Below are 25354 nucleotides of genomic sequence, written 5' to 3'. Positions count from 1 at the left end.
GCTTTGTGAGACTTCCTAGGCAAGCAACTGCCCAGTTCCATATTTTGATGCAGAGATGATGAGGCAGCCTCCACCATCGGCTGGTAACTTCTGCACTCCATCAAGCAGTAAAACTCCCTGGTCTGCAATGGGGAACAGTCATGCAATGGGGAATTATCTAGCTGCAAATCCTGTGCAAATGTTGCCTGAAGATTACAAAAATTGGCAGCAAAGCAATATCTTCCCTTCTCTCGACGCCTTCTAGGGTTACTCATCCATATAAATACATACATAAATACATAGTTTTTCAATGAAGTTTGTTATTTTAATGCCTTTGTCTGGGATCATCATCTGGCTTTCCTTTTACTGAAGCATTCGCTTCCCTTTGCCCAAGCAAGATAAGAGCACTTGTATACTGAAATCAAAAATAAAAGCTGAACAATTTGCCACTTGTTCAAATAAGGGCCACAGTCAAAATCTGGGGTTGGAACAATTGGGGAAATGTTTCAAAATGTTCCAATTTTGCTTTTGCTTTTTTCGGGTTGATGTGGGTTAAATGTTTACTTGGGGTTGGCGGTTACTTTAATTTGGGTATAAGTATTAACTGTTTATTATTATTATTATTAATTACTATTGGTTTCTTGATTTGCTATTTATTTGTGTTTTTTTTAAATGTTTGATGCATTGTGTTGTAAGCACAATGTATTTTTGTACTTTTTGCAGAAAACAATAAAGCATATATGGATATAGATATATACGTGCGTTTTTGTGCATGTGATTCTATGGGGATGGATTTTTCTAAGCCCTGCCTGCCTGCCATGCTACATAATGCACTCCCTTTTTGAAATGTTGCCTGAATACAGAAAGGGATTGGTTCTGCCGGATCCCCTCTCTGCTTTTGCGTGCAAGTTCCACGAAGGAAGCGTTCACCCAAACCAAAATCCACAGTAGCTTGAAGATGTGACTCAGACAGTGGGTTAAATCATGGAATTCAAAGTGTTAAATGAGGATGCTAATTGAGAGTATTGGGAATGCCTTACAAGATTCCAATCTGTTTATAATACTACACATTATCACTTCATCATTCAGTGTTTCCTCTTGTCCCTAATCTTAAACCAAGCTAATCCTTGCTGAGCTTCTGACAACCAGACAAGGGACCAATTCTGTTTATGCGGTACAGGGTTTGCTTCCCTCTGCTTTCCACCCAAATGGTTCTGAAACCGGGTTTCAATTCCACGAGCTTATTTCTCTATTTATATCCCACCCAAGGGCGCCCACTTGAATAGAACATTGGGCGGGGTGGGCAAGGGACCTGGGCCCAAGAGTTGGCTCCTAGGACCCCACCTTTTCCCCTGGGACCTTGAGGCGGCCCACCTCCTTCTTCCCCCTCCGCCCTCTCAGCCCCCCGCGAGGGAGACCAGCCTGAGAGGCGCAAAGGCACCCGAGTGAGCTTCGGGGGTGGTAGTAGGGTGTGTGTGTGTGTGTGTGTGTGTGTGTGTGTGTGTAGGGATTGGGGTGTGTGTGTGTGTGTGTGTGTGTGTGTGTGTGTAGGGATTGGGGTGTGTGTGTGTGTGTGTAGGGATTGGGGTGTGTGTGTGTGTGCATGGATTTGAACCCTGCCTGGCCTTAGGCTAACACGCTAATACGCCGCCAAATGTATACATGCCTAAGGGAACATGGCGCCCTATGGAGACCGGTTACGAGATAACTCTGAAGGGCTTCCCTCTCGACATTGTCTTCCCTTATTCCGTTCCCGCAGCATCAGCGCTATAACGAATGTCTTGCTGGGGCAACGGGGGGGGGTGTCCTTCCCGCTCCTCTTTCTGGTCCCAACGGCCGCCCATCCCCCACTCCCTCTCGCTTCGCCGCTTAGAATCCAGGTTGGCGCCGCGCGCCGTTTCCCGCCTAAACCGCCCCCGCGCATGCGCCCCCGCCTGTCCTGCCTTGGCGCCCTTTGGCAACGGCTTCCCCTGAGGCGTCACACCGGCCGCCCTCCTCCTCCTCCTTCTCCCTGGTCTCCCCGCTTCTCCCCCCCCCCCTCGGTCTCCTCTTCGCTCCCTCTTAACACAATGACCCCCCCACCCCACCACGCAGGGGGGACCCACCCGTGAGGCGAGATAAGCGTATTAGCATGTCTGGCCTCTGAGGAAGGCTGCCCCCTCTCGCCTCCCATTCTTCTCCTTTCATTCCTTCATCCTTCTGCTCCCCTCTGGCCCCTCCAGGCTCAGCGCGGGGGGGGGGGACCGGCTGTGCTGCCCTAAATCCGCCCCTCCATGGAAGTTCACTTTGTTCACTTTTGTTTTTGGCTGATCGTGATTTTTAATTATTATAAATCAAGACAGATCCCTTTAGTAAGAAATACTTCCCTCTCAATCCCTACCATTTCATTTACTTATGTACTGCTTTTGAAATGAACCTCACAAAGTGGTTTACATCAATATATCAAAACAATAAGCATCCATTAAAAATGTAATAAAACAGCAAAGGCAAACTGCAAGGGAGAAAAGTTCAATGATTTTAGGATTGTAGCTCTTAAAAGTGAAGTTTAGTGGGAGGTTGGATCTTATTATTTATTTGTTAAATGTGAACCTCATTTTTGATCCAAATTGTTGCTCTCTAGACCAGTTTCTATTCATGCAGACCAAATGATAACTATTTTGAGAATCATTTCTGAAAATGGCCTCTCTTCATAGTTGTTTTTTTTAAAAAACCAACAACAACAAATAGCTTGTGTCTACTTCAGTTTCATACTTTCCAAATTTCTCAGTTAAAAGAGGGTTTCCTATTCAGTAAGACAATAGTTACTTTAGTGTGAGTAAACACACACACACACACTTTTATGGGGCCTGGATACATTCATGTCCTGTTAACATAGCATGGAAACATTCCTTTCATTCATGTTGCCTTATCTAGCTATGAACTCAAGAGATGGCCCTAGACAAGTTCTGTCTCTCAACCCTAGCCCCTTGGAATGATAAGGTTGGGCTTGATTGTGTCCATAAAGAAGATAATTATTTAGAGAGACAGAGTCATCTCAGGCTGATTTGGAGTTGATGGTCCAACTTCCTTGGCCTGAGCACAAATTATCTATTCAGTTAACTGTGAGAGAATTCCTCATCTGAAAATTAAGATTACAGGATTTCTTTGTATTACAGCCTTATTCCTGGCATGATGAACCATAATTGATCCTGAGATTGATCACTGCCATTGTGTGAGTATGTTTTAACATGCAGCCTGAAAAGAAGAGGAGTTCTGAAGCATGTGGACTACCCCTACTCATTGGCAGAGTTTGCTTGGAAATGTTTTGCTTTGCTGATGGCAGTAAGCCCTTGTGACTTCCAGCAACCTGCCTAGCATATCAGTTTGTATAGAATGCTAAAACCATGGCTTACAAAACTATGTTTTATTAAACAATGGTTTAGCTGCATTGTGTGTGAACCCAGCCCATAACTATGGTTTATTTACTATGGTTAAATGTTCTAGCTGGTTTAGAAATCTTAGCTAATGTTAACCATAGCTTAGTGTTACATGTCAACCTGGATACCCTCCTTAGCTATGGTTAAAGTGCCATCGCCCAAAAGTTGTAATGTTGTCAATGAAGTACTGCAAAAAATTCAAACTATTCTCAAGATACATCTGCTCTCACTGTGCTTTTAATGATTCTACAATGCATTGAATCAAGATTTAACTGATTATCTGCCTGATGCCTCAGTTGTAACCATGGTTTATTAACTATGGTTAATGTTAATAAGGGGTTAGTGTTACGTACAACCAGGCCAATGACATGTTCTAAGATCTGATCAGTAGCTTCAGTAAGAATTTATAAACTAGTTTGTGAAGGTTTTCCTTCTGGTGGTGTTTTTTAATTTCTAATGGTAAGATGCCTAAAAGAAAGATCTCTGGGGTTTTTTTTTAAAGGTGAGTTTGAATAGTTTCTTAAATTCATTATAGATGTTATCCCAGAATTCCCCAATGACCACATATGGTAAAATAACCCCACATCTGTTTTACATCTCCAACAAATCGATGATCCTCCTTTATACATTTTCGCTAGTTTCAAGGGGGTATGATGCCATCTATATAACATCTTAGGACGCGGGTGGCACTGTGGGTTAAACCACAGAGCCTAGGACTTGCCAATCAGAAGGTTGGCGGTTCGAATCCCCGTGATGGGGTGAGCTCCCGTTGCTCAGTCCCTGCTGCTGCCAACCTAGCAGTTCGAAAGCACGTCAAAGATCAAGTAGATAAATAGGTACCGCTCTGGTGGGAAGGTAAACAGCGTTTCCGTGCGCTACTCTGGTTCACCAGAAGCGGCTTAGTCATGCTGGCCACATGACCCGGAAGCTGTATGCCGGGTCCCTCGGCCAATAAAGCAAGATGAGCGCCACAACCCCAGACTGGACCTAATGGTCAGGGGTCCCTGTACCCTTTACTTTATATAACTTCTTCATGGTGTTTTCCCTAGAAGAACCACATTCTAACATGCAGCACATTGTGAAGACTGGGCCTGATTTCTGAGTTCACATAATGTGTATAGATATCCATTCCACTGTACATTCTATTACCATTGCCACTGCCCTTTCTAGAGTGCTGAGAGACTAGAGTGCTCCAGTTTTCTCAGGGACAACATTTTGTGTTCTTCACAATACTAACAAAGCCTTTTGACTCTTGGCAGTTTTTTTGTTTTTTTCATTAGAATGCCTTTGCTTTATTTTAATTCATGACATTTGACAATTTTGTGCAAAACAAACCAGACATTTTAACACACAAGGCATTTGTGATCAGTTCCTGACAGTACTGAGTAATCAGTATTTAAGCAATCTTTATTATTATCCCTTAACAACACAGTTGTGGCAGTTTGACTCCTCCCACCAATGTGAACAAAGGCTTGCTAGACAGCTGATATCAATCTAGACTCAATGTCTGGAGATCAGTGATAAGGCATCACATGTTTGCAGCTGAGGGGGTGGGTGGAGTCAGAAAGAGCTTGAAAGGGGATTTTTAACCCTTTCTGCTTTGTTTCCCCCCACCAATCTGAATGGCTTCCGAAGCTTCTATTTTCTTCACATGGCAGGGATGGTCAGAAGGTAGATGAGCTCTAGGTGATTTTAAGTAGTTCAGAAAGGATTTCTGACTTCCCCATGTTTATCAATAACAGCAACAAAGTAATCCCCCTCCCCTAAATTCAGAATTGTACATTCTATACAGTAAAAAATAAAATAAAATGGGGCGGGGGAAAACAAATTTGCTGCATGGTGCCTGCAACCTCCACCCTTCCTGCTGGGCAAATACTAGCTCTGAGGGGGCAACTTGGGTGAAATGGCATGGTGTTTTAAACCCATTCCTTAGCACCGCAAACAGATCTGAATCCGTAACTATCACCTGCCCCCCCATGTTGTGTTTGCCATTTCTAAAATTAACAAGAAATGAGTTTATTACAGATAAACTTACAAAATTAGGTCTGGCTTGGTTCCAAGTCACTTTCTGTGTAACACAGACAAACAATTTTTAGTGTAGGAAGTAGATTTCACATAGAGCATGGAGTAAATGTATGGAGGTGTGGGCTTTAGAATTTGCAAACGGATGATAGATTTGAATGACTCCCAATGCATGGGTTGAGTTCCCAGGCCATTAGTTGTTCATCTCTACTCAGTAAAGAAGTAAGGAGTTTAGTTTAGTTTTTAAAAGAAGAATGGTAAGAATCAGAATGTATTGTAAATCTATTACATTCTTTTTTATTCATTTTTGCTTTTAACAATTATCATCTCACATAAATCATAGTCATTCTACACACAGGATTCTCTGAATCCCGAGACTTCCCTCCACCTTTCCATGGTTTCCCAAGATCTTCTTTTCCAACTGCAGCATATAATATTCTCCATATTTTCTTAAAACTCAGTTTTTACAATAGTTCCCACTACATTGCAAGGGCTGTTTGGAATCCTGCCAATGTTTTTAATTGTTTGCAGTGTTCTTTTAAGTAACTTATAAAGTTTCCCCATTCTTTATTAAATTTATTGTCCCCTTGATCTCTGATATTCCCAGTCATTTTTGCCATTTCGGCATAGTCCATCATCTTTATCAACCATTCTTCTTTTGTAGGTACTTTGCCCTCTTTCCATCTTTGTGCAAATAGCAGTTGTTGTAGCATACATAAATTGTCTATTCGGATCCTTAGGTATTTCTGGATCTAAAATTCTTAGTAAGAAAGCTTCAGGTTATTTCACAAAAGTAATTTTCAACATCTTTTTCAACTCATTATCAATTTTGTCTTCTTGCACGTCCATCATGTGTGGTCAAATGTGCCTTCTTTCTCTTTACATTTCCAGCATATATCTGTAGCTGTTCTATACATTTTTGCAAACTTGGTAGGAGTTCAGTACCAGCGATACATCACTTTCATATAATTCTCTTTCAACATATAGCATGTTGTAAATTTTAAATCTTCCCTCCATAATTTTTCCCATGATGCCAATTGTATAGTATGTCTAATATCCCTTGCCCGTCAATCTATCACATTCTGATTCTTGCAGTGCATTTTAAAAGAATCTCCTTTTGAAATATGTATGAACAACAATCCCATTTCTGCATTGATCGTGAAGACCTTCACAGCTGCAAGAATTTGATTATGCACTTTGGAAAGTATGATGGTTGAATTGAAAATGAGTTCCTTGTCTTGCCAGCCACAGAATTTGGCTGAAGGCCAGCAAGTTGCTAACCAATCAGAGAATCAGGAAACCATCTTAAAATGCCTACAAAATAGAAAAGGTTTTGTCAAGTGTCTGAAGTTCAAAAGGCAGGAGAGCTGTCTAAACTCAGTCAGGACTGGGTCCATAATATTGAATGCATAGAATCTGTAAATTACAAGCTGTTCATCTGAACCATGGGGGACCACCACTAACGTCTTCCCTGAAAACCTCAGTCATCAAACTGTAATATAAGGGATCAGATGGGCTGTATCCTCCAGAAACTCCTGTAACAGCTCCTCCACCACTCTCTTCACCATGTTGCCCAAGAAGGGGGTATTTGCAAGCAGATGGTGGTTGTCGTAAAGCACAACAAAAGGTGCAAGAGGAGGTTGCAACGGGCACAATGACACTTTTTCCTCTCATGCTTTTGGGCCTGCTCTCACTTAGGTAAATTGCCCCCACCTCACTGAACAACCCTTTACCCAAAGGTTTCTTTCCCTTTCCCCTTCAAATTTCTAGCCCCAGAGTATGCTGCGAAGGACCTTTGTGAAGGGGTAACTAGTAAGTTGGAGTCTCAGACAGGTTTTCTTTAAATAAACAATAAAGATTTATTTAAGGCAAGATAGTATATAACACAAATGGATTCAACTTAGGTTAGTTCAGAAATAAAGTGTGATTTCACTTTAAATTTGTCTTCAGTTGTTTTTGCATTATTGGTTTGCACCTCCAGCACACTTCTGATCTATTTTTATACCATTTGGTCAGGGTAAGGTGCCATCTGTACATCATTTTCATGATGTTTTCTCTAAGATTATAGCATGCTGTAAACTTCATGTCCACCTTCCATAATTTCTCCCACTGGTTCATGCGAATATTATATCCAAGTTCTTGGGCCCAACGCACCATCACCCCTTTCTTTTCCCTTTTCTTTTACCTCCCACTCGCGATATGGATTGTACATTTTTGAAATATATTTTCCTTTGGATTGGATTAGTTCTTTTCCCAAATCTGATGTCTTATTTTCAAATCCTTTTTTTAAATCTGTACTTAATCTTTCATTTAATTGAAAATATTGTAACTAATTGAAAATATTGTAACTTTCATTTAATTCATTTAATTGAAAATATTGTAACTAATCCATCAGGTACAACCTAATTTCTTCAAACTTCTTCAGTGTCAATTTGTTATTGTTTTCTTCTAATATCATTCTATACGTTGGCCAGTCTCCTTTCATATTTTTCTTTTTTACTGCCCTGGCTTCTGTCGGTGAGGTCCACCAGGGGGTCTTTGGTTCTAGTATTTCTTTATATTTTCTCCCATATTTTATAAGGGGATTTTCTCACTATATGGTTTAAAAAAAAACCCTGTGTACCGTCACCTTCTCATAGACTAAATACGAGTGTGACAGAAATAAAATCCACTGAATTAAATGGGACTTACTCTATAGTGTGTTCAGGATCGTAGGCTTAATTTAAAAAATTAAAAGCTTTCCTTGCAGTTGTGGCTGTGAATGCCTATCTATTTTATTCCATTGTATTTTATCCTTTTCTGATACTCTCCAAGCAGCTCTAAGACTTTGGTAATCATCCAGTTTTGGTTAACCTGTTCAGAGGTGAGGATTGATCACATCAGGTCAATTACCTACTTAGTTCAATCTGTTATAAAACAAGAGTGACTACAGAACTGAAAGCCTCTCTTCTATCTGAGATGCATTGGTGACACTTTCCTCTCACAGGCCTTGGATGACAGCCCATTAACCTAAAAACACCTCTTCATGAGTAACAGGCCATATAACAGGATTGTGGACAAGAGGGACCAGACGCTGTGGCAGAGCGAAGTACCAACTCTTTCCCCATATCTAGTTTAACATAATTATTACAGGAGCTAATAATGTCAATAGAATCTGAGGGGCTAATTCACCTGCTCATCTTCCAAAGTAATATATGCCATCAGTTGCCTTCGAGCTGGTCTATGCAAAAGAATGAATGAGCACAAATCTGAAATGGCAGTATAGAAAAGCCAATGAGGGAACATTTTAGCTTCTCAGGATGCTCTGTCACTGACCTTAAGGTGTTCATTACTGAATGAAGTGACCTCAGACCATGAGACCATTGTATTACAATGCACCAGTGCTATTATTTGCAGATGGAATCAATGCAATAGGTGCTGGGTTTACGTTTTTTAAAACCACACTGGATGTGCTAAAAACTGGCTTACCAGTGCAAGGATGTCTGTGTTATCAACTACTGTTTTTGGTGCATCATTGCAGTTTAAAATGTCACAATCCTCAACTGTATAATTCAGCATTTAGTTTCCCTCTGGTATCTTTTTACAAGCTCCCCACCAATTCTGTACCTGCAACTCAGGATAATACTTTATGCATCCAATGAAGTGAATTATATTGTGTGTGTCATAATAATTTTTTTAATCTTTCAGGTGCTACAAGACTCTTCTCTTGGTTTTGCAGAATTGAAAAGATTCGCCCTGCACCAATTTTACAATGATTGCTTACAGATTGAAATGGTGATCTGAAAAAGCCATTGTGAAATGGGTACTAACTTTTGTGCTAGATTCTACTGCCTCAAATGAATGGCATATCAGCCTGTGGTCTTTATCTTGCAGGTCCTGATTACAACATCTGATTGTGCTTAACTAAGAAATAAACTCTGATCTCCTTCACCCCCTGCTTTGTGAAACACCTTGTCTGGTGAAGAGTTCTGGAGAGCTTGCCATACTTGTTTGGCATTCCTGTCGGTTTCAATAAACACATTACCCTACTGTGGATTGTGGAGTTGTTGTTGTTGTTGTTGTTGTTGTTGTTGTTGTTGTTTTCTAATGGGCCAGCATGCCTACTTTTGCTTTTAATTGAGCTTATTTACAATGGATAGAGTACTCGTCATCTCCAAGAGAGAAAGCAGCTTTTTTTGTTTTTTTTAGGGATGAGGGACATACAGAATCAGTATATACTGAGTTCATCTTTTGAAGGCAAGGATATGCTTTGTTTGTTTTTTAATTGCATGCACATTAAATGCTTGTTTTTATTTCTTTAACTGCAAATGATTCTGGAAGAAGATATGGTCGGTTGGCAACTAAAGAACTACTTGTAGCTATTTTATTCACAGATCTCTTGTATCACATCTAATTTGTGCATATGTGACCACCTTTCTGTACATGAGGTCTGTTTAGGAGAATGCCAGGTTTTCCAAGAATGCCAGGTTTTCCAAGCATTCTGCTCCACACAGTAGCCAACCATATCACTATGCAATACGAAAAGCAGGACACAGGTCAGGTGAGTACCCTTTTGCCCTGTTCTTTCCCAGCAATTGATATGCCTCTGATAGCATATATCTATAATGATTAGTAGCCACAGATAGTCTTAGCATTCATGAATTTGCCTAATCTCTTGAGAAAGCCATCTAGGTTGGCAGCCATAATCACATCTTGTGTAATTCCAGGGCTGTGCTTGTGCACATACACACACACACTAATATGTGGACCCATATGATTAACATATGATTAAATTTGCACTCATTTTTCGCTGGTTTTGAAGACTTAGGAAACAGCTTACGTTCTTTTAAAAACGGTGCATTGGATATGCAAGGGCACCCGCCATCTTAGAAGAGGAATTCCTTGCACTAAGAATGCCTTTTCCAAGCTGGTACCTGCAAGTTAGGATTCGTATGTTAATCTTTTAAAAATCTAAATAAATAAATAAATAAAATGACAGTGCCGTTGTAGTTGGTTTAATTTGCTTTAATTCAATCTGGACAGCCAGCCCATTTAAAGAGGTTCCCCGGTTGCGGAATGCTCTCTCTAGTGAGCTGCCCCGTCTTCATCATTATTGCGTTTCATTAGGAATTTGAAAATATTCCTGTTTGCTCAGGCCTTTATGTGGCTGCTGAATAATGTTCCTGACAACCCCGAGATCAGCGGGCAGAAGAATAGTTGAAAAAACAAACCAACAAACCTCCTATAATTACTTTTAGAATTCTTCCAAACTGAAATTGCTTTTAGGTGTTTGCAATTGTTATTTTTTTTTAATGTTTGAAATGGTTTAGAATGTTTTTGCTTTGTTTTTGTTTTTAGAGTGTGTACTGTTTCTGTTTGCCGATCTGGACTCCGAAGGGCGGCGTATAAATTCCGTAAATAAAACCGTAAGAACATAGCAACCTGGAACATTGAATAGGTTTTATTTGTAGGAGGACAAGGAAAGGAAAACAAGCAAGCAAAGTTGAGGTATCAAATACATAGCTGCGTTTCAACCTATTACTAGTTCGTTTATACATTATGTCCCTTTCTTCCTCCTAGGTTCAAAGATCCCAGTGTTTCACCGCATAAATTGTAATTTGACAAATTTCAAAGCAGAATGTACCACAAAGTAACTTCGTAATATGAACAGTAGCCATGCCAATGAGAGATTAGCGCTGTGCTGGTGGTGGTTATAATGAACATTTAAACTTCATGGCTACTGAAACACACGGACCAGGAGGCCAAGTTTCTGCTGGGAAATACGTGTTGAATTAACACTGGCAGGACGCCTAAGGGGGCAGTTTCAATAGACTGACCTTTGCTGTAACTCGAGGGATGTTTTCTATTATGGATTTTAGGCAGAAAACCGATAGCAACCTAACCCCCAACCTCTGAGCTGCGACAGACTTGTCCACCACTCAACTCTTTCCCTCATTCAGAGAGATGGATGTGGGGAAATAAATCCCGCACCTTCCACTCCCAGAGAGGCTTGCCTGGCATCACTCTGATGTTTTTGTATGTGTCAGGTGAAGACATTTAGATCTAGTTGCAGCTAGTTGTTCTTATTGCAGGTTTTATCCTCCAACCTTAGCTTTTTGATCTCAACTGGGTGTTGTTTTAATCTTGCCTTTTATCTATTGTATTACATTTATCTCTCTCTCCAGAGCTGTTCTAGCATCTAGATTCTGGCATTTCCCCTATTTTATACAGAGACCAGCTTGTAATAAGGGGCAGATCTCCTAGAGAACCAATGAATCTTAAGATTCTGGATGGCTAATCTCAGAGGGATATAGTTCACAAGCATAAACATTTTTATTCACACCAGTGTCTTTGACACGTGAGACAACCGAGAACAGAAATTCTAATCAAAATCTGATTTTTTAAATGTGGTGATCTGTTGAAGAAGACAGTGGTTACCCAGAACTGATTGCTAGCTGTGAAGGGGACCCCAGAACAGCTCAAGCTACAGGGCCCCTAAAATGTAGGTCTGTCACTGCTTGGGACTGATGTTGGGAGAACTGTAATAGTCATCTGCTGTTGGGTTTTAAAATAGCAAATGAGGGGAGGGGAGTAGAGGGGAGTAGAGAGTCAGAACTATTTGTGGTGCTGGGGAAGAGGTGTAAATACCATGCTATTTTACCCATCCAAGTTGCCCACTCAGAACTAATATTTGCCCAATAAGGGACTGGAAGTCACAGGCACCATGCAGCAAGAGATTTGCTTCCCTCGCTTTAACTAGAACCTAGGATCCAGCAATAAAGAGCTTAGTACAAAAGCCATACACTTAGAATACAAGAATTATGAGCCCAGGAACTTGTTTGGAGAATCAGAATTAATGGGAGCTCACAGGCTTTCCACACATAAATCCATTCCCGGTTAATTCAAGTATTCTTCATCTCAGCAGTATAATGTAGAGGGGGAGGGGGAATATTTTGCAGTTACTGTATTTATAAACACGGGGAGGTGAGGTCAGCAATCCTTTGTGATCTACTGCAAAACACCTAGCGTTCTTCCCACCGCTGCCATGCAAAGGAAACAGCAATTTAGAAAGCAATTAGGACTGGGAGGGGGAGCGGGACAGGGATTAGTTGCGCCCCCCATCCCACCCTATGCATACAAGCAGGTGATGCGTTATCACAGATCTCCAGTTCTGATAATTCAGAAAAGGGCCGGCAGAGTGATCAAGTGGATGGAACAATCAGGAAAGATTGGAGCATTGGGGACTTTTTGGTTTAGAGAAAAGTTGGATAAGAGGTGGCATGACAGAAATTTATAAAATTTTGCATTGCATGGAGAAAGTGGATAGAGAAAATTTTCTCTCCCACTAAACTACACATTTAAAAGCTACAATCCTAAAAGCATTGAACTTTCCCCCCTTGCACTTTGCCTTTGCTGTTTTATTACATTTTTAATGGATGCTTATTGTTTTGATATATTGATGTAAACCACTTTGTGAGGTTCATTTCAAAAGCAGTACATAAGTACATGGGATTGAGAGGGAGATATTTCTGACTAAATGGATTTGTCTTGATTTATAATAATTAAAAATCATGATCAACGAAAAATAAAAGAGAACAAAAAACTTATTTTGCAACTTATATGGATGGCATCATAGAGAGCATAAAGCACCCAAGCTTCAATAAAGAATTAAACCATGTGGGTGAACCAAAAGGTCTTCACTAGATGATTTGGAGAAGAAGGCACCAGGCTAGAATCCCTGAGGAGGCTGTTCCATAGCTGGGATACAACTGCCAATAAAGCTCTCTTTCCCTGATTGACACCCACTTCATCTCATTTCCGTTTCAAATATTAAAATTATATTACTCAAATAAGCCCAGTTTGACTGTGAGCAATGTGTTATGCCTGCAGATATCAGAAAAAGTTGTATCTTGACATTTCCTTCAAAAGCTCAATGTATATTTTGAAAGAGTAATCTTTAAATAACCATCAAAGCTCTTTAAATACCCATAACTCTTCCATGCATTAAGTTTGCCTAAAAATTCTTTTCACCTTAAGTTATTTTACCAGAAATCATACTTCTATGTGGGTGCTCTTTGGAACGATCTGTAATTAATTAATTAATTAATGTGTATGAGTATGATAATCTGCAGGTTGTTAGACAGTAATTTTGTGGTTTCTGAAGCCCATTGAGAATAGGTTGTTTTTCAGAAAGTGTAGCCTTGTTGAAGAAAAGTATAGTGGAAATTTGATTAAAGAAAAGAGTGCTGGAACAGAGACATAGCAGACACAGCATTCTTTCAAGGGCTTTATAGTCTAGCTGCAGTTTTCAAACAAATGCCCGCCAAAAGTCAGCATTTGGACAGCAGACTAAGCAGCCATTCAGGTCACCTAAATACAGTGAGAAGTATTATATTTCTATTTAAATTACAGTAATTGTTTTTAAGTTGCCTTTGGCCATTTGTTTATTTCATTAAATGTATACCCCACTTGATAGTAAACCACTTTGCAGTTTTTTGTTTTACAAAGAGAAAAAATAATAAAATTGAGGGGGGGTGGGTGGGAATCAACCATACTTCCAAACATAAGGATGAATATTACCTTAAATTAGCACAGACCCATTGAATGATATCTGTGTCCTCGTTTTCGACAGTGCTGTGGTGGTCACCATTTACTCTTCCTCCAATGAGTTCTGCGAGGTACCTACTGGGGTATCACTCTAGAAACCCTTTCTCTCACCTAAGGAAATCTAACAGGAGCTAGTAGATGGTTTACTCCCAGGCATGTGCAGAGTGCTTCCCCCTCAGCATCTGGCAACCGCCCAGGGAATGCTAGTGCTCAGGGCTTTCCTTATGGAGGAGGGAGAAAAACACCAGCCGAATTCCCAGGGGCAGGTTCAGAAAAGGAGGCAAGGATGAAAAAGTGGGCATTTGCCTGAGCTGACGTCCCAGCCTCCTTGGCCAGACTTACTCCTGCAGGGGGGTCAGCAGGGCCGGCCCAAGACATTTGGTCACCTGAGACGAGTCCCAAAACTGTCCTCCCCCCCGGGAAGAAGGGGAGAATGGAGATTGTTGGGGGATCAAGATCAAATGGCGAAGAAAGGCGGGAAGAGACCAGTGGCGCCTCCTCTTTGCCTCGAAGCTGCTGTAGGGGCAGATTTGGAGTGGGGTAGAAGTGGAAGTGAGGAAGATCCAGCTTCCAAGCAGAGGCGGATTTCGGGCAGCCCAGCCGGTCCCGTCCCCCCCGCGCGCTGAGCCTGGAGGGGCCAGAGGGGAGCAGAAGGATGAAGGAATGAAAGGAGAAGCATGGAAGGCGAGAGGGGGCAGCCTTCCTCAGAGGCCGGACATGCTAATGCGCTTATCTCGCCTCACGGGTGGGTCCCCCCTGCGGGGTGGGGCGGTCATTGTGTTAAGAGGGAGCGAAGAGGAGAGCAAGGGGGGGGGAAGAAGAGGGGAGACCAGGGAGGAGGAGGAGGAGGAGGAGGAGGAGGGCGGCCGGGGTGACGCCGCAGGGGAAGCCGTGGCCAAAGGACGCCAAGGCAGGACAGGCGGGGGCGCATGCGCGGGGGCGGTTTGGGCGGGATTCTATGAGGCGAAGCGAGAGGGAGTGGGGGGTGGGGGATGGAAGCGAGAGGGAGTGGGGGATTGGGACCAGAAAGAGGAGCGGGAAGGACACAAACCTCCGCCCCCGTTGCCCCGGGGAAATGTTCGTTATAGCGCTGATGCTGCGAGACAATGTCGAGAGGGAAGCCCTTCAGAGTTATCTCGTAGCCGCTGCCCAGGCGCCACCACAGGGCGCGGCTATCTTCCCTCAGGCATATACAGTGGTACCTCTAGTTCACAGGCAACCCTCCCATAAAGCTTCATTGAAGGCAGTAGAGCACAAAACGGGGGGGGGGGGGAATTAAGAGCAAGAAAATGAAATAAAGTGTTCAAAGTATCCCCACACAAAGTTTATAATAGATATAAATGCCCATGTTGCAGGCTACGGCACATACAAGTTAAACTTAGATGTCTTTAAAGCTTTGGAGAGCAACTTAACACACTCATGGTAGAAAAATCAATTAAACCTTATATCCCCATCTCAAACTTCTGTTTTTTAAAAAATGGAAGACTCATTAATGGAATCCAAACTTATTAACACAGAAAAGTGTTACCAAATCTACTTATAGCAGGATCTACAAATATTATTTTGCATACAAAAAAAATACAGCAACTTCCCACCACATTTATTGCCACCTACTCTAACCTCAGATACAGAGACTTAAAAATAAAAGGAAAGGGACAGAAAGTATTTGGTGCATTAAAATGTGTCTCAGGAATATCCAGCCATTAGTAGACCTGACCTTTTATCTCTAGAACCACATGTACCGCACAACTGACTTTTTTCTATGGAAAAATTAAGCCCATGTTTATATGCTTGCACACAGGAAAGTGAATGTTGCAGTAAATGGGAAATTAAAGGAAGACTCCAGACAAGCTATTAAAAGAACAAACTTTATTCAAAACATCGAAGTCATGCATTAAAAGAGGGAGCTTGTAAAATATGTACAGGATAGCAAGGAAGGAGTTGGGGAGTGGGGATGCTAATTTGGAACCTGACTTAAAGAGAAAAACTGAGAGTCCGAAGCACTTCCATCAACATTCTGCATTTGTACAGGATTTGTAGCTGACTAATTCCCCGTTGCAGACCAGGGAGTATAAGTGCTTGATGCCATGAAGAAGTTACCAGATGATGGTGGAGGCTGCCTCACCATCTCCGCACCGTCTCCCCCCCCCCGTCTCCTCGGTCTCCTCTTCGCTCCCTCTTAACACAATGACCCCCCCCCACCCCACAGGGGGGACCCACCCGTGAGGCGAGATAAGCGTATTAGCATGTCTGGCCTCTGAGGAAGGCTGCCCCCTCTCGCCTTCCATGCTGCTCCTTTCATTCCTTCATCCTTCTGCTCCCCTGTGGCCCCTCCAGGCTCAGCGCGGGGGGCGGGGGCTGGGCTGCCCTAAATCCGCCTCTGCTTGGAAGTTTTTTGTTCTCTTTTATTTTTGGTTGATCATGATTTTTAATTATTATAAATCAAGACAGATCCATTTAGTTAGAAATACGTCCCTCTTAATCCCTACCATTTCATTTACTTATGTATTGCTTTTGAAATGAACCTCAACTTGGATGGGTAAAATAGCATGGTATTTACACCTCTTCCCCAGCGCCACAAGTAGTTCTGAATCTCTACTCCCCTCCCCTCCTTTGCTGTTTTCAAACCCAACAACATATGACTATTACAGTTCTCCCAACATCAGTCCCAAGCAGTGACAGACCTACATTTTGGGGGTCCTGAACTTGAGCTGTGCTGGGGGCCCCATCACAACTAGCAGTGAGTTCTGGGTAACCACTGTTGTCATCTTCAATGGGGTTGTTCCCTGACAGATCACCACATTTAAAAAAATCAGATTTTGATTAGAATTTCTGCTCTGGGTTGTCACATGTGTCAAAGTCTCTGGTGTGAATATAAATGTTTAAGAATGTGAACTAAATTCATGTATGGGGCCCCTCTGGGATTTGGCGCCCAGAATCTTAAGATTCATTGGTTTCGTAGGAGATCTGCCCCTGATTCCAAGCTGTTCTCTGTTTAACATAGGCAAAATGCCAGAATCTAGATGCTAGAACAGCTCTGGATAGATAAAAGATAAAAAGATAACAGGCAAGATTAAAACAACACCCAATTGAGATCAAAAAGCTAAGGTTGGAGGATAAAAGCTGCAATAAGGACAACTAGCTGCAACTAGATCTAAATGTCTTCACCTGACACATACAAAAACATCAAAGTGATGCCAGGCACGCCTCTCTGGGAGTGGAAGGTGCGGGATTTATTTCCCCACATCCATCTCTCTGAATGAGGGAAAGAGTTGAGTGGTGGAGAGCACAGGGCATCATTACGCAGGAGAGACTGCTAAATCTTAGTGAAAGGAAAGGTACTAGGTGGTGTGTCATCTGGTGTGGATGAGGAAAGACTGCAGCGTTATCGGCTGCCCTGGGTGGAATCTACACATAAAAAACACTCTGCAAATGCTAAAAAAAAGAAACATTTTGAAAAATATATTGAATTTCCCATAGCTCACCACAAAAATGGAGTTCTTACTCGAAAAAAAGTTTCCTTGCCGATTCTGAGTCAGCATACTTAGGATTAGGGTTTATAGGTACACCTAGAGAGGGTCCCTTGTGTTAATTTTCTTAAGCAAAAATAGCAAAGAATGTACCAACGGGGAAACATTATTGATTAACAAACTGGGAACTGGGGACTGGGAACATTCATTGTATGAGCTGGAAGGTTTCAGAACGTTTTCAGTTCCTTTGAGGATCGGAGGGAACTGTCTTGCCTCGGGTGCAGGGTGGAGCGGCAGGCTATTTGGATGCCGCAAGTCCCTGAAAGGCAGAGGAATATGGCCACGTGAAAGTTGTGGGGATAGAAAGCCAGAAAGAGAAATAGTGGAAGTGAAAAAGAAAGGAAGCACCAGCAACGTCTGAAGCAAGCCTAGGAAACGGAAAGCTCCCTTTGACTCAGAATGCAACCCCGTTGCAGTTACAAGCGATAGTGAGACTGTGTAGATTCAGGATTTGGTTGCGACGTCTGTCAGGGGCTGAATACTCCGAGAGTCTAACATGAACCGCTTGGGCTTGAAAGACCTACTGACTTCTTGGCAAGGGGAGTTTGCCTTCCCTTTATTTGCAATGGTGTTACTCACATTCTTCCCTTAAAGTTTTTGCACCGCCTAACCTTAAGGAAAACCTCTAAGCGGCTTACGAAAGCATGAACATGATGGATAAAAGTCAAAGTGAAAAACATGCAAAATGCAATTACAGTCAAGCTAAAACCACCGATTAAAAGGCATAGCAACTTTTTGCAGGTAAAGGAAAGGAAACAAAGTTTATAGCAGGCGCCGAAAAGGGTGCAGTGAAGGCGCCTGCTTCATCTCAAAAGGCAGGGGGTTTCAGAGTGTACTTGCTGCATCTAGTTTTCTTGGGCGAAGCCTTTCAACATGCCTCATTCTTGGCGCATCTCTGTCTGTAGAATGAAAGCCTCATAATAATGTTTTTAAAAAATAAACCACAGTTCTCTTTGGCTCTTTCGCTCCCCAACCCGTTTTCTCAATTCCCTTCTCTTCAACTGTGCGCACTAATTTCCAAGCCTATGGGGCTATTTTCCAGTTTTGCTAAGGGGTGATGCCAAGGGAAGGGTGCGCTCCAGCCAATCTAGATTGGTCAAGCAGCGCTTGAAAAGTGAACTTGAAACTCGCTCCTCCCCAAAAGCCGCCTCCCCATTGGAGCGCTTCTCTCCAAGGAAAACGCGCCGGCCAATTGGCAGCCAGGAGGGGCTATAAAGGCGCCGAACTCCAGAAACCTGGAGCGCGCCTCGAGGAGAAAGGGCATTTTTGGAAGCGAAAAGCAGCTTTGTTGGAAGAGAGCGAGGCAGCGCTTTTGCAAGATGAAAACTACCGGCCGAGGTAAGAAGAGAGATTGTTAAAACGATTTTTAGTTCACTTGTCTTTGATATAAATTGAGGGTTTCATAAACGAAGGTTTTTATAAAGGAAGGTTGTTTCTGTTTCTGGGTCAGGATCAGGGTGTAGGAAAAACCCGTTTGTGGTAGCCAGGGAGTGATTACACAGGGGCTCAAATGTCTTGGGTTGGAAACATTTCGCAAGATTGGTTTGCACATCTTTACTTGTAAACATGAAGCATTTAGTGCATTTTACTGCATGAAGCATTTACACACACACTTTCTGACTGTTAAATCCCTTTCACATAAACGGGATTAAATTTCCCAATAAACGTGGTTTGGATCGGCTGCGGAAAACGATGGCAGGCATAGAAATAAGAGCGTAAACGTATTACCTAAAATTCTATGGTTTGTTTTCATTCAAGCCTTGCTCCGAGCAACCGGAGGTTTATTTAAAGGCCACAAAGTGCGTGGAAATCAATGTCAGGTACAAAAGCCTTCCTGTAAAAAGCGAAGGCTTTGCCCTTCTGCGCTCTGCCGGGTGGGTGGTCAGCGGGGCGGTTGAAAGAATTGCCACTGAAGCGTTCTCTACTGGTGGTTGTTTTACGCAGTGTAACCTCAGGCAGCGCCCGGGCAAGTGCAGGCGATGCAGCCCTGAGCTTTCCATGTCGGGAGGAAGATCTGCAAGCGTCGCTTCTGTTTAAGCCGAGCGCTTCCTTCAGATTTGCCTCTTTGTCTTTTCCCAGGAAGAAGCTACCCCAAAGTCGGTGGAGATAGGAGAAATAGGACCGTTTTCACCCCTGCCCAAATCGAGCTTTTAAAGAAGGCGTTTGAAGAGAACCAGTACCCCGGATACCAGACCAGGGAGGCGCTGGCGAGGTGCATCGGAGTCGAAGAAGATCGTGTGCACGTAAGAATCGGGATGGTGGGGGCTCCCAAGACTTCCCTAAACCGCAGATACTGGAAGAATTTGAAACGCTCAGAGTAATCCTTGCGTAGTCGAAGGCCTTAGTTCATCCGGGTGCCTCTCAGCTTATCGCGAAAGGCGCCTTCTTCAAGAGCTAACTTCCTCTTTCTTGGCTCTTTTTTTTGGGGGGGGTGTATCGTGGATATAAAGGCTTTTGAACATAATGCCTATATGCCTTTCACACAACACAAAACAAGTTAACGTAGGTTCTCCCACTGTCATACACTAATCTTTGCTTGGTTGTTGTACCTGAAAGTGAAATTATGACCTACCCGTTGGGAAATAATGGGCATTTGGTTCTCTCCTTTCTTCTGTTCAGATCTGGTTTCAAAATAGACGAGCCAGAACACCAAAGAGGATAGGTTCCAGGATAAGGATCGGGAACCATGCTGCAGCTCCTTATAGCCACAGTGAGAGAACCTGTCCAAGAAGCAGCCTGGACAGCAGCCCGAGAAGCAGTCCAGGAAACCTCCAAAATATTTACACGCAACAAAATTACCAGCCACAGAACTTTCATTATGCTGAAAGCTATGGAGGAGCAGAGTTGTGGCAGCCACCTCTCAACAACACGCAACCAGGAGAGTGTGCCCCGGAACAGCAGAGCTCCCTGGAATTGAACCCTGCTTATTACCAGCAAGCTGCTTTTTGTGGAACTGGGCTTTGTGAGACTTCCCAGGCGAGCAACTGCCCAGTTCCATATTACGGTGCGGAGATGGTGAGGCAGCCTCCACCGTCATCTGGTAACTTTTTCATGGCATCAAGCACTTATACTCCCTGGTCTGCAACGGGGAATTATTCAGCTACAAATCCTGTACAAATGCAGAACGTTGATGGAAGTGCTTCGGACTCTCAGTTTTTCTCTTTAAGTCAGGTTCCAAATTAGCATCCCAACTCCTTCCTTGCTATCCTGTACATATTTTCCAAGCTCCCTCTTTTAATGCCTTTTAATGTATGACTTCGATGTTTTGAATAAAGTTTGTTCTTTTAATAGCTTGTCTGGAGTCTTCATTTAACTTTCCATTTACTGAAACATTCACTTTCCTGTGTGCAAGCATATCAACATGGGCTTAATTTTCCCATCGAAAAAAGTCAGTTGCGCGGTAGATGTGGTTCTTGAGATAAAAGGTCAGGTCTACTAATGGCTGAAAATTCCTGAGACACATTTTAATGCACCAATGGCTTTCTGTCCCTTTCCTTTTCTTTTTAAGTCTCTGTATCTGAGGCTAGAGTAGGTGGCAATAAATGTGGTGGGAAGTTGCTGTATTTTTTTTGTATGCAAAAGTATATTTGTAGATCCTGGTATAAGTAGATTTGTTAATAAGTTCGGTTTCCATTTTTTAAAAAACAGAAGTTTGAGATGGGGATATAAGGTTTAATTGATTTTTCTACCATGAGTGTGTTAAGTTGCTCTCCAAAGCTTTAATGACATCTAAGTTTAACTTGTATGTGCCGTAGCCTGCAACATGGGCATTTATATCTATTATAAACTTTGTGGGGGGATATTTTGAACACTTTATTTCATTTTCCCGCCCAATCCGCCCCCGCGCATTCGCCCCCGCCTGTCCCTTTGGCCACACCGGCCGCCCTCCTTGTCCCTGGTCTCCCCTCTTCTTCCCCCCCTCCCCTCGGTCTCCTCTCCTCTCCCTCTTAACACAATGACCCCCCCCCACCCCGCAGGGGGGACCCACCCGTGAGGCGAGATAAGCGCATTAGCATGTCTGGGCTCTGAGGAAGGCTGCCCCCTCTCGCCTTCCATGCTTCTCCTTTCATTCCTTCATCCTTCTGCTCCCCTCTGGCCCCTCCAGGCTCAGCGCCCGGGGGGGGGGGGAACCGGCTGTGCTGCCCTAAATCCGCCTCTGCTTGGAAGCTGGATCTTCCTCACTTCCACTTCTACCTCATTTCAAATCTGCCTCTACAGCAGCCTCGGGGCAAACAGGAGGCGCCACTGGTCTCTTCTCGCCTTTCTTCGCCATCTTTATCCCCCAACAATCTCCAGCGTTTCTCTGCTAAAAGCAGGGGCGTCCCTAGGAAAAGTGGGTGATTCCAGGAACAGATCAGAAACCGGGACGCCTTCTGTAAATCCGGGAAAGTAGAGACTCTTGGAGAGCCTGTCCCTCATTCCTGATGTAGACCTCCCTTCTCCCCTGGGGGGGGGCAGTTTTGGGACTCGTCTCAGGTGACCAAATGTCTTGGGCCGGCCCTGCTGACCCCCCTCCAGGAGTAAGTCTGGCCAAGGTGGCTGGGACGTCAGCTCAGGCAAATGCAACCCAGGGAGGATTTCACCCTGAAGCCTGTGCCCCCTTTTCATCTTTGCCTCCTTTTCTGAACCTGCCCCTGGGAATTCGGCTGGTGTTTCTCTCCCTCCTCCATAAGGAAAGCCCTGAGGGCCCTGAGCACTAGCATTCCCTGGGTGGTTGCCAGATGCTGAGGGATAAGCACTCTGCACATGCCTAGGAGTAAACCATCTACCAGCTCCTCTTAGATTTCCTTAGGTGAGAGAAGGGGTTTCTAGAGTGATAGCCTAGTAGGTGCCTCCCAGAACTCATTGGAGGAAGACTAAATGGTGACCACCACAGCACTGTCGAAAACGAGGACACAGATATCACTCAATGGCTCTGTGCTAATTTAAGGTAATATTAATTTGTGTGTTTGGAAGTATGGTTGATTCCCACCCCTCAATTTTATTATTTTATCTGTTAGTAAACCACGTTGCAGTTTTTTGTTTTACAATCAAGTGGTGTATACATTTAATGAAATAAACAAATGGCCAAAGGCAACATAAAAACAATTACTGTAATTTAAACAGAAATATAATACTTCTCACTGTATTTAGGTGACCTGAATGCCTGCTTAGTCTGCTGTCCAAATGCTGACTGTTGGTTGGCAGTTGTTTGAAAACTGCAGCTAGACCATAAAGCCCTTCAAAGAATGGTGTGACTGCTATGTCTGTGTTCCAGCACTCTTTTCTTTAATCAAATTTCCACTATACTCTTCTTCAACAAGGCTACACTTTCTGAAAAACAACCTACTCACAATGGGCTTCAGAAACCACAAAGTTACTGTCTAACAACCTGCAGATTATCATACTCACACAAATTAATTAATTAATTAATTACAGATCGTTCGAAAGAGCACCCACATTGAAGTATGATTTCTGGTAAAATAACTTACGGTGAAAATAATTTTTAGGCAAACTTAATGAATGGAAGCATTATGGGTATTTAAAGAGCTTAAATGGTTATTTAAAGATTGCTCTTTTAAAATATACATTAAGCTTTTGAAGGAAATGTCCACTTTTTCTGATATCTGCAGGCATAACACATTGCCCACAGTCAAATTGGACTTATTTGAGTAATATAATAATTTTAATATTTGAAACGGAAATGAGATGAAGTGGGTGTCGATCAGGGAGAGAGAGTTTTATTGGCAGTAGAACCCCAGCTATGGAGCAGCCTCCTCAGTGAGTCTTTCCTGGTGCCTTCTTTATCTTCTCTAAATCAGGAAGGGAGCAGAATGGGAGGCGAGAGGGGGCAGCCTTCTTCAGAGGCCAGACATGCTAATGCGCTTATCTCGCCTCACGGGTGGGTCCCCCCTGCGGGGGGGGGGTCATTGTGTTAAGAGGGAGTGAATAGGAGACCGAGGGGACGGGGGAGGGGGGGAAGCGGGGAGACCAGGGAGGAGGAGGAGGGTGGCCGCTGTGACGCCGCAGGGGAAGGCGTGGCCAACGAGCGCCAAGGCAGGACAGGCGGGGGCGCATGCGCAGGGGTGGTTTGGGCGGGAAACGGCGCGTGGCGCCAACCTTGAATCTCTGAGGCGAAGCGAGAGGGAGTGGGGGATGGGCGGCCGTTGGGCCCAGAAAGAGGAGCGGGAAGACACCCCCCCCCGTTGCCCCAGCAAGACGTTCGTTATAGCGCTGATGCTGCGGGAACGGAATAAGGGAAGACAAGGTCGAGAGGGAAGCCCTTCAGAGTTATCTCGTAGGCGGTCCCCAGGCGCCACCAGAGGGCGCGGCGGCGCCATCTTCCCTCAGGTAATATATATATTTGGCGGCGTATCAGCACACACACACCCACCCCACAATCCTTCTACACACACACAAAGTGTGTACTGCTCATCTAGGCTCCGAGTACAAATTCAGTAAATAAAATCCATAAGAACATAGCAACCCGGAACATTGAATTGCTTTTATTTGTAGGAGGACGAGGAAAGGAAAACCAGCAAGCAGGGGTTGAGGTATGAAAGACATAGCTGCGTTTCAACCTATTACTAGTTCGTTTATACATTATGTCCCTTTCTCCTCCAAGGTTCAAAGATCACAATGTTTCACCGCGTAAATTGTAACTTGGCAACTTTCCAAGCACAATGTACCACAAAGTAACTTCCTAATATGAACAGTAGCAATGTCAATGAGAGATTAGCCCTGTGCTGGTGGTTGTTTTAATAAACAGTTAAACTTCATGGCTACTGAAACACGCGGACCAGGAGGTCAAGTTTCTGCTCGGAAATACGTGTTGAATTAACAGCGCAAATGTGGCATATGCTTTCGTGAACGACGGTCTACTGTATCCGATAAAGTTTCACAGTTGCTGAGGAAGAGGGCAGTGAGCAGGGGAAATATGTATCTCAGATGTTTTTGGGGTGCCAGTGGAAGTCCTCAAGAGCACCATTGCACCCCCAGTCCCCGTTTTGGTAACCCTCTTGGGAAGACCATATCTTTGTCCCCTTTTGAGATATGAAACTAATACTGAGGATGGCGTGACTTGGAAACCAGCTTGATTGTGAGCTTTTTATTTATTGTGGGAGCCTCACAGGACTGTCAAGTGAGATAGAAGTACGATTCTCAAAAATGGAATATTAATGTCCCTAGCCGAGGCCAAATTGTCTGGAAATATTTACTATCAAGTATAAATGGTCTGGAATCCACTTCACATACCATCATAAACAGACATACTTGGATTCCAACGTTGATGAGTCAAAAAGTCTCCTTCACAGCTAATACATGCCGCAATCCCTAGATTTTGATGTTATATGGAAGCCATACTATGACCACCTGAAAAGAATGCTTAGAAATACAGTGGTACCTCGGGTTACAGACACTTCAGGTTCTAGACTCTGCTAAACCAGAAATAGTACCTCGGGTTAAGAACTTTGCACAGCATCCTAAATCTCCCTTCCAAAATAAGAGAATTTTGAAGCAAATTAGTTGAGACACATTTCTATATTCTGGAACGAATAAGACACCCCTTACATTCTTGATAGATGTTCCACCGCTATGATGAAGAATATATTGAGATAGATTGCAACGTATTGTATCCCAAAGGATACAAGTAAATGTTTTCCAGGAAATTCTGCTAGTCCCTGCTGTAAGTACCTTACAGGAATACATATTTAAATCAATTGCCTTCTGCAGAAATATACCGAGCTTCTCAGCGATCACGATGGCAGAAATTAGAGACATTTCATCGTGTCTCTCCCACCCCCAATGTGAGCCCTCTTTTGTTCAGGGATAATCTTTCCTGAG

At 43.3% G+C, this 25354-nt stretch overlaps 1 protein-coding gene across 3 annotated transcripts in view; it reads left to right on the top strand.

Moving 5' to 3' along the window:
* The first annotated feature begins 2966 nt into the window (after positions 1 to 2966).
* Positions 2967 to 25354, top strand: part of LOC128413760 (homeobox protein prophet of Pit-1-like) — a 76269-nt gene continuing 53881 nt past the window's right edge. The window contains exons 1-2 of one of the 3 annotated variants that reach the window (XM_053388174.1): positions 2967 to 3190; positions 18678 to 18871. In XM_053388174.1, the coding sequence (XP_053244149.1) occupies positions 18853 to 18871 (19 nt within the window). In that variant the 5' untranslated portion in view covers positions 2967 to 3190; positions 18678 to 18852. Of the gene's footprint in view, positions 3191 to 18523; positions 18872 to 21971; positions 22464 to 25354 lie in introns of those variants that run through there. The other 2 variants (XM_053388173.1, XR_008330442.1) reach the window with 2 other exon arrangements.

Source organism: Podarcis raffonei, chromosome 5, assembly GCF_027172205.1.
Source record: "Podarcis raffonei isolate rPodRaf1 chromosome 5, rPodRaf1.pri, whole genome shotgun sequence".
Taxonomy (NCBI): Eukaryota; Metazoa; Chordata; class Lepidosauria; order Squamata; family Lacertidae; genus Podarcis; species Podarcis raffonei.
The sequence above is the reverse complement of the archived record's forward strand: the minus strand, read 5'-3'. Positions and strand labels throughout refer to the sequence as shown.